The sequence below is a fragment of the Gallinula chloropus genome (genome assembly GCF_964237585.1).
Source record: "Gallinula chloropus genome assembly, chromosome: 4".
Lineage (NCBI taxonomy): Eukaryota > Metazoa > Chordata > Aves > Gruiformes > Rallidae > Gallinula > Gallinula chloropus.
The window spans coordinates 82,447,400-82,461,176 of record NC_140088.1 but is presented as its reverse complement, the minus strand read 5'-3'; the positions used below and the strand labels follow the sequence as shown (position 1 = coordinate 82,461,176).

General features: G+C 64.5%; 1 protein-coding gene across 1 annotated transcript; it reads left to right on the top strand.

Annotated features, from left to right (window-relative positions):
* Window positions 1-525: 525 nt before the first annotated feature.
* On the top strand, window positions 526-13,736 carry HSPA12B (heat shock protein family A (Hsp70) member 12B). Its single transcript, XM_084263051.1, has 13 exons — window positions 526-686; window positions 3,081-3,142; window positions 5,226-5,326; window positions 5,947-6,071; window positions 6,469-6,655; window positions 7,319-7,423; window positions 7,571-7,687; window positions 8,123-8,294; window positions 9,590-9,676; window positions 10,230-10,334; window positions 11,310-11,568; window positions 11,755-11,858; window positions 11,981-13,736. Exons 2-13 carry the CDS (start codon window positions 3,100-3,102, stop codon window positions 12,622-12,624), a joined length of 2,049 nt encoding a protein of 682 aa, XP_084119177.1. The 5' UTR covers window positions 526-686; window positions 3,081-3,099; the 3' UTR covers window positions 12,625-13,736.
* The last annotated feature ends 41 nt before the right edge of the window (window positions 13,737-13,777 follow it).

The window sequence follows — 13,777 nt, the reverse complement described above, 5'->3', positions numbered from 1 at the left end:
GGACGTGTCAGCATCGTTTCCCTGGCACAGCCTGAGCCAGGACCCTGTCTGGGGAGCAGCACAGCTTTTTGTGCTGTGGGGCTAGAAGAAATGGGACTCTAAAGTCAGGAGGTGGCTGGATGCCTGGACAGATGGACAGCGAGCACTCAGCAGGTGGAGATGTCTGGGGAGAGCCATGGGGCTACTCCGATGGGTCAGCCAGGGTAAAGAGAGAGACAGAAACTGGGAGAAAACCACCCGTGGGGACAAGGTGCTGCCCCCTATTCTGGGACCCTCGTCCCCCTCGGTGGGGGCGTCCGTCCCCCTTCAGCAGCCTGCGGTGCCCCGGCACGGGGAGGCTTGTGGCGCGTTTAGGTTTCATTGCTGTCGGTGCTAGCCCTGCCTCCTCCTCCTCCTCCCGCTCCCACATCTGCAGCTGGAATTGCAATTTGAGGCGCTGGCTGGGCTGGGCGCCGGCCGGGAGTGGGAGTGGGAGGAAGGCGCTGGGGGAAGCCAGAGGAAGCCCGAGAGCTGGGGGCTGCGCGGCGGGGGCCGGAGGCGCTGGCCATCGCTGGCGGCTGCGGGCAGAGGGGGGCATCGCCGGAGGCGGTGGGAACCAGCACCCATCTGGCACGACCGGAGCAAGGAGGTGGTGGCTGGACCACGGGGTCCCCAACCCGTGCCCCCCCCACCCCGCCGCCGCAGAGGTAAGCGGCCGTGGGGCTTCGGGAGGGGCGGGGGCCTGGGGGGTGTGGGGAGAGGAGGGACCCGCCGTCGCCTGGGTCTCAGGTCAGCTGGGGGTGCCACCAGCCAGGCTGGCCGGGACCAAGCAGAGCAGTGCTGGGGTTGGGGGGGTGCCAGGCTCCTGGGGTCTCTTGGGTCCTGGGCTGCAGGCACGGGTGGGAGTGGGGCTGCCATACTGAGCCCCTCCCCCCCAGCTTCTGTGGGCCCTGCACACCCCGTCTTTGGGGGGATGCTGCCGTGACCCTGTGAACACGGCGATAGTGGTGCCGAGCCCGCGTTGGTGACACCGTGCTGGGGACATCCCACTGGCTCCCATCTACGGCAGAGCGATGGCAGTAGGAAGGGGTGTGGGGGGGTCCCACAACCAGCCACAGGAACCCCACAGTGTCACCCAGAGGCGCTAGGGGAGGCGTCCCCAACCCCACAGATGTGTATGTGGGGCCCAACGCCTCTTCCCACTCTCTGCACATCTGGAGACCAGCCCCGCAGCTGCCCCAACCCCCCCCCCTAACCCCAGCCCCTGTTTGGGGGACGCCGTGCCCAGCAGAACCAGCCGAGGTCCCGGTCCCTGCCCACCCCATCCCAAACTCATTTCCTTTCTCTGTTTCCGTGAGCCCCAGCACAGGCGGAAATGGTGGAAAGTCCTCAAAACAGCGGCTGCCACACCGACTGCCAGGGCCAGCGCCAGGACCCCCTCCCCAGCACCACCACAGGGCCCTCCCCTCCCCGGAGCTGGGGGCTTCAGCCTGTGTCCCTGGGAGGGGACAGGGGTGCAGGCAGTGTCACGTATGGGCAGTGTCATGTTATGGGCAGTGTCACGTATGGGCAGTGTCACGTATGGGCAGTGACACGTATGGGCAGTGTCACATATGGGCAGTGACACGTATGGGCAGTGTCACATATGGGCAGTGACACGTATGGGCAGTGTCACGTACGGGCAGTGTCACGTATGGGCAGTGACACGTATGGGCAGTGTCACATATGGGCAGTGACACGTACGGGCAGTGTCACGTATGGGCAGTGTCACGTATGGGCAGTGTCACGTATGGGCAGTGTCACGTGCAGGTCACTGCCCAGGGTGTGCGTGGGGATGGGGCTGGAGGACACAAGGACCTTGCACGACTGCGCTCACCGCCATGTGCTCTGCTCACACGCGCGTGTGAGGGGGGGATCCGCCTGTCCCCACCATCTGGGACTGTGGGGGTGCTGGCTTTGGGCCTTGTTGGGTACCCCAAGGGTTGTGCTGCACCAGGAGAGGCATGGTTGGGTGAAACCCCTCAGGGGCAGGGGGAGAGGACACCATGGCAGAGCCAAGGCTTCTCCCCCCGGCTGCACGGAGGGAGCGTCCGACCTGCAGACAGGACAAACGGACGCTGCAGATAAAAGCTAAGCCCTGGGTAGAGCTTCTGCTGGGGCGGCTGACCCCCCACACCCCTCTAGCACATCTTCCAGGACACTCAAGCTCTTGGAAAGCCCAGTTGTGGTGGAGAAGCCCCCAGCCTGCCAGAACCCCCCCATGCTTTCCCTGGATCTGTCAGCACCCTGTTCCCCACATCCTGCATCGCATCGTCTCAGCTCCTCCACCGGGCTGTCCGGAGCAGACCCCTATCCCACCCCAGCTCCAGGGAAAGACTCACCCCTGCCTGCCATTTTTAGCACAGAGCTTCTTCTGGGGAGGCTGCCGAGAGCAAGGACCCAGCTGGGGGGGAGGTCAGCAGTGTGGGAGTGGGTTTGGCTTGGAGCAAACCCCTCTCCCTGATGAGGTAAGCCTTGTCCCAGGCTCAGCAGGATGGAAGCGGCTGGTGCAGGACAGGCTGTGGGATGCTCTTATGTCAGGCAGAGCCACTTTCTCAGCTGGGGAAGCAGTTCTGGAGCTGATCCACACTGGGTCACAGCACCCAGGACAGGCAGAGATGCCTTTGACTCTTCCTGCCCCTGCCAGCACAGCCACCATGCCATGGGCAGCCCCACAAAAAACCCCAAGAAAATAATTTTAAAGTTATTAAAGTCTTAAAAAGTGGGGGGGAAGCATGCAGCCCATGCTGGCAGGACAGCATTCTGTGCACATCTGTGTCACCCACCTCTGTGTCACCCTACTATCGCACCCTATTGCAACCCTGGGCTTTGGGGGGGGAGGTTCCACCTTCAGCCCCAGCTCCTGGGGGGTCCCTGGGCTCACAGCCAGCCCTGTCCCTGCTGGGGCTGGAGACTGGACTCACCCTGTCGTGCTCGGGGAGGGGGAGAGGGGATGCCAAGGACACCCCCAGCCCAGTGGCACGCTGTGCACCCCCGCTGCTGGGGGGGCCCACCAGCACCTTGGGGCACACTGGTCCCATGGCCCCCTCCTTGTCTTGCAGGCAGGCAGGTGAGGCCACCATGGCGATGCTCCTGGAGCCCGGGATGCAGAGCGTCCGGACGGGTAAGGGTCCCTGCTGGGGGAGGTGGAGGGGTGGGGGGTGTCCCTATTTCTGCCCCCAAATTTCCCCAGGGACAAGTTCTCTGTGACACTATGGGCCCCATCCCCTTCGCCTTCCCCCTGGTCTGGCTGGTGCCCCCCACCCCGCAGCCCCCATCCCCTCCGCAGCCACCCTCCCGTGCTGGGCGGCAGGCAGAGGAGCCCCCCACGCTGCTCCTGCGCCCGGTAACCAGAACCAGCTGCGGCAGCCAGGAAACCTGAGCCTGCAAACACAAGCAGGGAGCAGCCTGAGCACAGGCCATTGCAAGAATTAAGCCCCCCACGGGACCCCCAGCCTGGCCCACAGCCCCCCCCCCACCCCGAGATCACCGGGAGCCCCATGTCCATGTGCTAGAGGGTGCTGGCTCTGGCTGTGGACCCACAGCAAAGATGCTCCATATGGACAGACCTGGGCTGGGTCTCCAGAGCTCTAAACCTGGCTGAGCTGCCGGCTCGCTGCCCAGCCTGGGTGATGCTCCCCCCTTCCCATGACCATGAGACACTGCCCCCCCCCACCCCCCGAGGGGCTCCGCTGGCACGCTGAGATGCCCGGAGAGATGTCCCTGTTTGTCAGGGATCAAATATTCATGGCACAGACAGGGGGTACAGCAAAAGGCACTTATGGAGCCAGCATGAAGGGACCAGAGCCGTGTCATGGCAGAGAGCGGCCGAGCCGGCCAGCACAGCTCCTGGGGGACACGTGGCACAGCACCAGTTCAGGTGCCACAGCATCGAGCCTGGTGTGTGCTGGTGGCTCGGCTCTCACATGGCCAAGGAGACAAAATTGAAGGGAGCACCCAGGACCCCCAGTGCCAGGACAGGAGGGTACCCATGTAGCCAAGCCTCTTGGCTGCTGCCATCGGGAGCCCCCCCGCTGCAGGCTCTGGGGGTCCTGAGCTGCCAGAGGGATTTAGGGGGATTCCCTGTGGGGGTTCTGGTGCAAACTGGTCACAGTGGGAGCTGACAGGGACTCACCTGGACGTGGACACCAGCTGCCAGCACCCTCAGGCAGAGGAGAGCTGGAGTTTTAGGCTTCCCTGAGGAGCCTCCTCCATGCCCAAAGCTCTCCAGAGCCCAGCTGGGACTCGGTCCTGGCACGGAGCTGCCTGGCCAGGGTGACAAACCCAAAGTCCATGGGGCAGTCGGTGCTGCAGGCTCCCTAGGTCACTGCTCGGACCCCATTTCCACTCCCAGCCAGGGCTGGGAAAGGTGACCCTGCTCCATCAGCAGCCCCTTCCCAGCCGCCCCCTACCAACAGCTGGGGCCCGTCCATCAGCTTGTGCTCTCGTGGGCGGGTGATTAATCCCTGCTGCTAATTGGAGCCATGTGGCAAGAGAAGCACAGGCAGCCCCGCACCACGGGCGTGCAGGACGGCGCCGGGGATTGCTATGTCCTGGTGCTGGCTGGGCTGGGGGCCAGGGGTCACACCAGGGCTCCTGCCTTACCGGGGATCCCCAGGGCGAGGTTTCTGCTGTGGGGGTCACCCAAGGAGACACAGAGCCAGCTGGCATCTCCAGGAGGAAGAGGAGCTGCAGAGCAAGGAGCTGCACAGTACCACAGCGGCTGTCCCCATGCACGTCCAGGGCTCACAGCAGCAACAGGCAGTGTCAGCCTCCCCAGGCACACACACACACACACACACACACACCCAAACCTCAATGTCTCAGAGCTACCAGGGGCTCACACGGGAGTTTCTGGGTCCCCACCAAGCCGGGGTGTCCAGCCGCTGGCCGAGGAGCCGGTGCTCTGAGGCACTGTGCTGTGGACACTTGCGCTGCCTCCATGGCTCCCCAGCATCTCTTCCCTGGGTTTTCCCACCACTTCCACTGGGAAGCAACATTTCAGCAGCCTCCAGCATCCTCTGCAGGAAGAAACATGTGGGAAGCCCCCCCAAAGCCAGAACCACCCTGCGTTACCCTCCCCACTGAGGCAGCTCTGGTCCCTCCATCTCTACTGGGACATTCACATGATGGCCTTACCTTGGAGAAGGGTCTTTAGGGGAGCTGGGGGCTGTTCCCACCCCAGCCTCACCCTGCTGTGTCCCCAGGTGCCAACGGTGAGCAGTGCCCAACGCCGTCCCCCCCTGGCTCCCCTGGGACACCCCATGACAGCTGCAGCATCGCCCCACTGACGCCCTCCCAGTCCCCGGTAAGGCGGTGGGGGGTCCCCTGGGGGTGCTGGGTTTTGTCTCCCTGCCCTGATGGGTGGTCATACCCCTGCCCTCCCCTCATGGTCTGGATAGGGCTGTGGCACAGGGGTCATGGCAGCTCATTCGGGCCATTCCAGGTCTGTCCGATGTCATGGGTGCCGGGTGGGAGGTGAGGGTGGGGGTCCCAAAAGCATGACCGGAAAAGCATCTTGGGTGGCCTGTGGGGACATCTGGGATGAGGCGATAGGAGCAGGGAAGATTTTGGGGGATCCCAGCCAAAATTTGCCACAGTTCAAGTGCAGAGGGCTCAGCACCAAGATCCTCCCCTCTCCCAAACCCAGGAAGAAACAGGGACCCCCAAAACGGCTCAGGCAGCTCCCGTGGGCAGAGGCTGCAGGCATCTTTCCCCTTGTCACACAGAGCCTGGCTTTGGGACCTGGCACAGACAGTCCCTCTCCTAGGAATCGCTCAGCTCCCATCCAGAAAAAAATAACCCCTTTGCTGGACTGGGGTGGGGGGGGTGGGGGGAGGTGGGGGGTGTTACCCCTTTTCCTGAAGCAGCCATCCCAGTTCCCACGCTCACCAGAGCCCGTCCCTAGCAGCTGCCCTTGCGTTTCAGAGGAGCGAGGCTCGCTCCCAGCAGACCTCCTCCTTCGCCGTGGTGGTGGCCATCGACTTCGGCACCACGTCCAGCGGCTACGCCTTCAGCTTCTCCAGCGACCCCGAGGCCATCCACATGATGAGGTGAGCAGCAGCCAGAGCCCTCAGAGCCACCCCTGGAGCTCTTCAAAGGCTTGGGGGGTGAGGGGGTGTTTGGAAATCGGCTCAAGAGGAGGCAGGGATGGAGCTGGGCTGGGCGATGAGCACCCACCCTATCACTGGTGGGGGATGCTGCCGGACAGGGGTGGGTGGAAGAAGCCTGTGGAGCGAGAGGAGGGGGTGAGAGCACCCTGTGGTAACGACCTGCTGGGGTACAGAGGAGCCCCACACCGGGAGTGAAAAGCCATCCCAGGGACGTGTGTCCCGTCTCTGTCCCTCTTAAGGTGGTTGAGGTTGTGCCTGTATAGATAAAGGAAGCAGGGCAGGACCCGTTGTTCTCCCAGCCTGGGGCTGACAGGCTGCTGCTGGCTCCTGTTCACAGGAAATGGGAAGGAGGGGACCCGGGGGTGGCCAACCAGAAGACCCCCACCAGCCTCCTGCTGACGCCCGAGGGCGTCTTCCACAGCTTCGGCTACACGGCCAGGGACTACTACCACGACCTGGACCCCGAGGAAGCCCGTGACTGGCTCTACTTTGAGAAGTTTAAGATGAAGATTCACAGCACCAGTGTAAGGCACAGCTCGTGCCCTGAACCCCCCCAGGCAACCCACGGGGACCCCGGTCAGGATGGGTGTGAGCTGAGCTGGCCCCAGGGATTCATCCTGCCCTGGAAAGAGAGGGGCTCACCGAGGGGAGCAGGGAAAGTCTGGGGGGGCTGGAGGGGAGCTACAGGCAAAGCCTGATCACTGACACCCCAACCTGACACCCCCCCCCAGTTTGCCTTACATGCTCTGCTTTGGCCCTTTGCAGGGGGTGGGTTTCTGGTTCCTCCCCCCAACCCCAGCTGCTTCAGGGTGGGTGGGTGTGGGTGTAGAGCAGTGTCATGAGCACCCATACGCTGGCCGGTCCATTTGGTGCTGGGGGATGAGCACCCTGCCTGGTGGGGATGGGATGGGATGGGATGGGATGGGATGGGATGGGATGGGATGGGATGGGATGGGATGGGATGGGATGGGATGGGATGGGATGGGATGGGGAGAGATGGGGAGAGATGGGATGGCATGGCATGGCATGGCATGGGGTGGCATGGCATGGGGTGGCATGGGGGTGGGATGGGGAGAGATGGGGAGAGATGGGGAGGGATGGGGAGAGATGGGGAGGGATGGGATGGGATGCTGGCCACATCCCAGTGCCCTGCATGACCTGTTTGCTGGTGTGACTCTTCCTGGCAGGACCTCACCATGAAAACAGAACTGGAAGCTGTGAACGGGAAGAAGATGCAAGCGCTGGAGGTGTTCGCCCACGCGCTGCGCTTCTTCAAGCAGCACGCCGTGCAGGTAGGGCACGCTGGCCCCCGAGCTGAACGCACAGCCCCCCTCTCCCTCCCTAGGCAGAGCCCCAGCCATGTGTCGTCTTCCTCTCCTTCACTGAGACCCCTGAGGAGGGTCATGGTGGGGGGTCACCTGCTGCTTCTTGCCTGGCAGGAGCTGAAGGACCAGTGCCCGTCGCTGCCCGAGAGAGATGCCATCCGCTGGGTGATCACCGTGCCCGCCATCTGGAAGCAGCCGGCCAAGCAGTTCATGAGGGAGGCAGCCTACAAGGCATGGGGACCCCCGGGGAGGGAGGGAGGGAGGGAAGGGGTGACCCTCACAGGAGGCTGTGTTCTTTGGAGGTAGCTCTCTGTGTCCCACTCTTCTCCCTGCATGTGCTGCCCCATAATGCTAGGTAGGACTCCGGTGTGTCTTGGTAGCATAACAAAATCTAGAGTCTAGCTCTTGGGTATGACTGGGAATGGGGATGACTGGGGTCAGGGGGTGTCCTTTGGGTGCTGGGTACCGCCACTGTGTCCCTGGGGTGGGCAGGAGCTGACCCAGCCCCTCAGCAGGGGTGTGAAGCACAGCATCACTATGCACCCTGGAGCACCCAAAAGCGATGCACAAAGCCACCCGGTGATGGGAAAGTGCTGCTGGAGCAGGGACGCCTCGGTGCACCCCCACCTCCTCTGCCCTGACCCCTGCACCCCCTCCTCCCCTCAGGCTGGGCTGGTGTCCCCAGAGAACCCCGAGCAGCTGCTGATCGCTCTGGAGCCCGAAGCTGCCTCCATCTACTGCAGGAAACTTCGTCTGCACCAGCTGATCGACCTGAGCTGCAAACCCCCGGCCAACGGGCTGGCGGCCGACCGCGCTGTGGACTCCAGCTTTCGGCAGGGTGAGCACCCATGGGGGGCACTGGGACCTGCTGGGTGGGTGCTGGCCAGTGATCCCTGCACTTTGGGGGGCTGGGATAGGAGTTGCTGCTGCCTCCTGGGCTGGCTCTGCTGGCAGCCCGCTGGACCCTGCGAATGGAGGGGGGCACGGGCACCCCCCCCCTAGGGCTCTCCTGCATGGGTGTTTCTCCCCCAGAGACCCCTCATGCTCCCCTCCTGGCTGCTTTCCCATCCCCTTCCCTCCTCTGGGGGAGAAGATGAGACCAATCCTGGCAAAAGCAGTTTGGGTTTGGGCATGGGGGGGACGACACCTCGGTGGATGCCTGTTGAGGAAGCACAGCATGTGAGGACAGGACAGGGCTGGTTCCACTGTGACAGGGACCCTCAGCCCACAGCAGTGTCCAGTGATGGGGAAACTGAGGCAGGAAGCAAATGGGTGGCCATGGCTGCTCTCCTTTTGAGGTGCCTGGCTTCCCCCATTCCTCCCCCAAGTCCATAAGGCTAGAGCAGGCAGTGGCTGCTTTCCCACTGAGCCATATGTCCTCCATGGTCATGGCCACCTCTCCTCTTCCCTCTCCTTGCCCCCCCCCAATTCCTCCTGGCCTTGGCCACCCCAGCTCCTCACCTGCTCCCAGCCCAGCCCCTCAATACCAGCGAGACTTCTATGTCCCCAGTCCCCCATGGACCTTCCTGGTTGATGCTGTAACCACAACCCCAGGAACAGGGAGGGGATCCACCTGCTGCTCTGGGGCTGGCCGAGACCCTTGGCTGAGCTGCCTATGGCGATGCTCCCCCCATGCTCAGGAGCCCAGGGGTCCCCTCTGCTCCAGCTACAGATGGGGGCTTGACCAGAGCAGAGCCGGAATGCCCAGCTGGGACTGTGCCACTGAGCTCCCTGCCCTTCCGGGCTACTTCAGACCCCACCCCCCACCCTGGGGCTGGGGGAGCAGAGGAAACCCCACCCAGGTGGGAGAGAGCAGGAGAGGCAGCATCGCCCAGGGTCACCCCTGAGCCCAGGGCACTGCGGGCTGGGTGTGGCAAGGAGGGAGCTGAGGGGTCCCGTGGGGTGCTGAGGGGGTCTAGTGGGGTGCTGAGGGGGTCTAGTGGGGTGCTGAGGGGTTCCTGGCAGAGCTGGTGTGTCCTGGCTGGAGGGGAGTGGGCAACCAGTGCTCCCAGTGCAGCCCCAGCAGCCCCCCCCCCCTCCGAGTTACCCAGCCACCTGTGGGGGGGGATGCCAGGGGTACCCCCGGCCCCTGCACCCCCCGGGCTGACGCCGGCCCCTCGCCCTGTCCCGCAGCCCGGGAGCAGCTCCGGCGGTCCCGCCACAGCCGCACCTTCCTGGTGGAGTCGGGGGTGGGCGAGCTCTGGTCGGAAATGCAGGCAGGTAGGAGGGGTGGTGGGACCCCCGCAGCAGACCCCAGTCCCTTCGGGGAGGGTTCACTGGGCGGGGGGGGGGGGGAATAAGAGGGTAGGGGGTGTCCCCACCGGTGCTGCCTGGCCCCGGGGTCACCCTGGGCAAAGGGGGTGCGGGCACTGGGTATCCCTTCCACGGTAGAGCCGGGGAGGGGGGTGACACAGGGTTCGGGGCTCCCACCTGCTCTTGACACCCCCTCCCCAGGGTCTGTTTGCCCCCTGCCCCGCTGCGGTCGGGCGCTGCGCTGTCCCCTTCTTTCTCCCGCTGCTTTTGGCTGGGGGGGCGGGTGGAACCCCCCCCCCCCCCCGTATTCTGGTTAAAATTGAATTACTGGGAGGGTGGGAGGGGGGTTCCCTGGAGAAAAAGCAGCCCAGGGGCCGCGTCCCGGTGGCTGCTCCGAGCCCACGGGGTGGGGGTCCCAGGGGCAGCCCCGGGGAGGGGCTGGGGGGGCCCAGCAGCGGGTATGGGGTGGGTGGGGGGTGGGGGGGCGGGACCCCGACTCGTCCCCTGTCCCCGCCCGCAGGTGACCGGTACATCGTGGCGGACTGCGGCGGCGGCACCGTGGACCTCACCGTGCACCAGATCGAGAAGCCGCAGGGGACGCTGAAGGAGCTGTACAAAGCCTCGGGTGGGCCCCGGCCCCATCCTGCCTGTGTCCCCCCCCCCCAACCCCGCAGGGACCCCCTCCTGGGCACTGGGTCCCTCCGCCTCCCCTGTGGGGTGGTGCCTGGGCCGCTGGCACCCCCTGGTGTCAGCAGGGAGCGGGGCGGGGGGCACGGGGGTGGGCTGGGGGTGACCGTGGGGCAGGGGTGCTGGGCTGGGGGGTGATGGGGGGACAGGGCTGCCGGGTTAGGGGGCGACAAAGTGGGGCAGGGGTCCTAGGGGTCCTGGTTCGGGTGGGTCAGTGGTGCTGGGGGTGACCAAGGGACGGGGTGTTGGGCTCAGGATGATGGAGGGACAAGGGTGCTGGTGTGGTCTGGGGTCAGGTGGGATGGGGGTGCTGGGCTGGGCTCATGAAACCCGTGGTGTCCCCACGTGCTGTGGATCACAGCCCCCAGCCCCACCTGGGCACGCAGGGGGGCACAGGGTGGCTGAGGGCTGTGATGTGTCCTGGCCTGTGCCCATGGCTTCTCCCCTGCTCTGGGAGGGGGGTACAGCCCATGCTGGGACTGAGATTTTGTCCTGCAGTGGCTGTGTGCCCTGGGAGAAATGGGGGTTTGGGGATGACAGCCCAGGCTTCCCCACAGAACTGGGCATGGAAGGGGGCACCAAGCTCCCCGAGCATCACTCAGGGACCCCCCTCCCAACAGCCCCATTGCCAGCTCTTCCCCTGCTCCAGAGGCACATTTCCATGCCCTCCCTGCCAGTGTAGGACCTGTCTCCATCCCCTAGGCCAGCCCAGGGGAGGGAGATTCCCCCCCACCCTGATTCCCCCACAGAAGTGCTGCAGTGGGGCTTGGGGGTGACACAACAGGGTAACACAATACAGTCTTGCACAGAAAGTTCCCCAGACTTCACTAAGTGATGCTGGGAGGCAGGGAGCCTGGGGGGACGTGGGGCTGTGTGTGCCACCAGGACACTGCCTGACCCCTCTGTTTCCCAGGGGGTCCCTATGGGGCTGTGGGGGTGGACCTGGCCTTCGAGAAGCTGCTGTGCCACATCTTTGGGGAGGATTTCATCGCCACCTTCAAGGCCAAGCGCCCAGCTGCCTGGGTGGACCTGACCATCGCCTTCGAGGCCCGCAAGCGGGCAGCAGCCCCCTCCCGTGCCAGCCCCCTCAACATCTCCCTGCCCTTCTCCTTCATCGACTTCTACCGCAAGCACCGGGGCCAGAACGTGGAGACAGCCCTCAAGAAGAGCAAGTGAGACCCTCGTGTGTGGGGGGTAACAGGGCCTGGGGACCCCCAGGGATATGGTGGGGGGGAGGGCAAGGGCAGGGCAATGCTCTGCCTCTGGGTCTGCAGGGCTGAGGGAGCACTGGGGGGAGCATGGGGAGTGGGGACACCCCTCTGGTGAGGGGCAGCCCCACACTGTCTCTGCCTCCCCAGCGTCAACTTCGTGAAGTGGTCATCCCAGGGGATGCTGCGCATGTCCTCAGAGGCCATGGGCGAGCTCTTCCAGCCCACCATCAGCCACATCATCAAACACATCGGTGGGTCCTGGGGTGACTGCAGAACCCCTGCCCCCCCCCCCTCTGCAAGGGGGTCCCCTCTCCTGGGGACCTGGCTGGCAGCCCTAGCCCTGCCCAACACCACCCTTCCCATCCCTCCCCAGACGATCTCCTAAAGAAACCAGAGGTCCAAGGCATCAAATTCCTCTTCCTGGTGGGGGGCTTTGCGGAGTCAGCCATGCTGCAGCACGCCGTCCAGGCGGCCTTCGGCCTCACCTGCCGCGTCATCATCCCCCAAGACGTGGGCTTGACCATCCTCAAAGGGGCCGTGCTCTTCGGCCTCGACCCTACCATCGTCCGGGTCCGTCGCTCCCCGCTGACCTACGGCGTTGGGGTGCTCAACAAGTTCGTGGAGGGGAAGCACCCGCGGGAGAAGCTGCTGGTGAAGGAGGGCAAGAACTGGTGCACCGACATCTTCGAGAAGTTCGTCTCCGTGGACCAGTCCGTGGCGCTGGGGGAGGTGGTTCAGCGCAGCTACTGCCCGGCCCGGCCGGGCCAGCGCAAGACCATCATCAACATCTACTGCTGCGCCACCGATGACGTGGTCTACATCACCGACCCCGGCGTCCGCAAGTGCGGCACCATCAGCCTGGAGCTGGAGGCGCTGGGCGACGCCGGCGGCCCGGCCCGCGGCCGCCGCGAGATCCGCGCCAGCATGCAGTTCGGGGACACGGAGATCAAGGTCACCGCCATGGACATCAGCACCTCCAAGACAGTCCGAGCCACCATTGATTTCCTCTCCAACTGAGCCCTTGCCCCGCTCCACGGGGCTGTGTGGGGAGGGATGGGGAGACCAGGACACCCACTGGCACCCGCTTTGGGGCTCTGGCCCCACAGGACCCTGGCTGGATGGCAGGACTTTGAGCACTGGGACAGGCTGCCCAGGGAGGTGGTGGAGTCTCCTTCTCTGGAGACATTCCAGACCCGCCTGGACGCCTGTCTGAGTGATATGTCCTAGGGAGCTGCTTTGGCAGGGGGGTTGGACCCGATGATCTCTCGAGGTCCCTTCCAACCCCTACAATTCTATGTTTCTATGACTTGGGGCCAAGGGAACACATTGCTCAGCACCCCAGCCAAGGTTGCCACTGGACCCCCTGCTGCAAGCATGATGGTGACCCCCCCCCCCTCTTTCATGGGACCCCCCAAAGCTGCTCCCCTTGTGCTGCTGGGCAGGGCTGCACCAGGACCCACGTCTCCCAATGAAATGGGTAGGAAAGGGTGACGGCACCCCCAGCCCTGCCAAGCAAGATGGGATGGGGGCTCAGGCTGCCCCGCAAACATGGGAAAGGGCCACCCCTGGCACCCCAAACCCCCAGCACACCGACACACGTGCTTGCTGCAAGCCCCTACCTCAGTTTCTTACCTATGTCATGAAGCTTGCCAGGGGCAGCAGGGCCCGATGGGAACAGTGGCACATGAGGAGGGGGACAGCAGCTCCTCCCTTCCCCAAGACCCCCTTTTAACTGGGGGTCAGGGAACTTTGCAGCACAAAGCCCCCTGCTCCAAAGTGCCCATGTCCATAGTGACAGGCTCACACAGTTCCCCCCACCACAGGGTGCACAAAGAAAAGGATGTGACCCCCCCCCACAGCACCTGGCTCCCCATGCTGGCCCTGGGACCCTCCACAACTGCAGAGCACCACAGAGAAGGGTCAGCCTCCCACCCTGGGGTGTCCTGGGAACCCCTTCCAGGAGCATCTGGCCCCCCTACTCTCCTCTGTGGGTTTCCAACAGTTCGCAGCCACCAGCTCCAATGCTCCCAGGGGGTTTAACGAGGGATTGGGGGTGGGGGGGGGGGGGCTGAGCTCCAGGCCCTTCTCAGCTGGTTTGGTATTTCCCTCTATAGATTTTTGTACTTAAACCTGCCCCCCCCACCATCCCCCCCAGCAACATACCCCCGGG

What these genes read in the sequence shown, in the direction of transcription:
- HSPA12B (XM_084263051.1), top strand. Translation starts at nt 3,100, where the DNA reads ATGGCGATGCTCCTGGAGCCCGGGATGCAGAGCGTCCGGACGG. An exon ending in TGACGCCCTCCCAGTCCCCG is followed by an intron (nt 5,327 to 5,946) that starts GTAAGGCGGTGG and finishes CTTGCGTTTCAG; the next exon opens with AGGAGCGAGGCTCGCTCCCA. An exon ending in GGAGCTGTACAAAGCCTCGG is followed by an intron (nt 10,335 to 11,309) that starts GTGGGCCCCGGC and finishes TCTGTTTCCCAG; the next exon opens with GGGGTCCCTATGGGGCTGTG.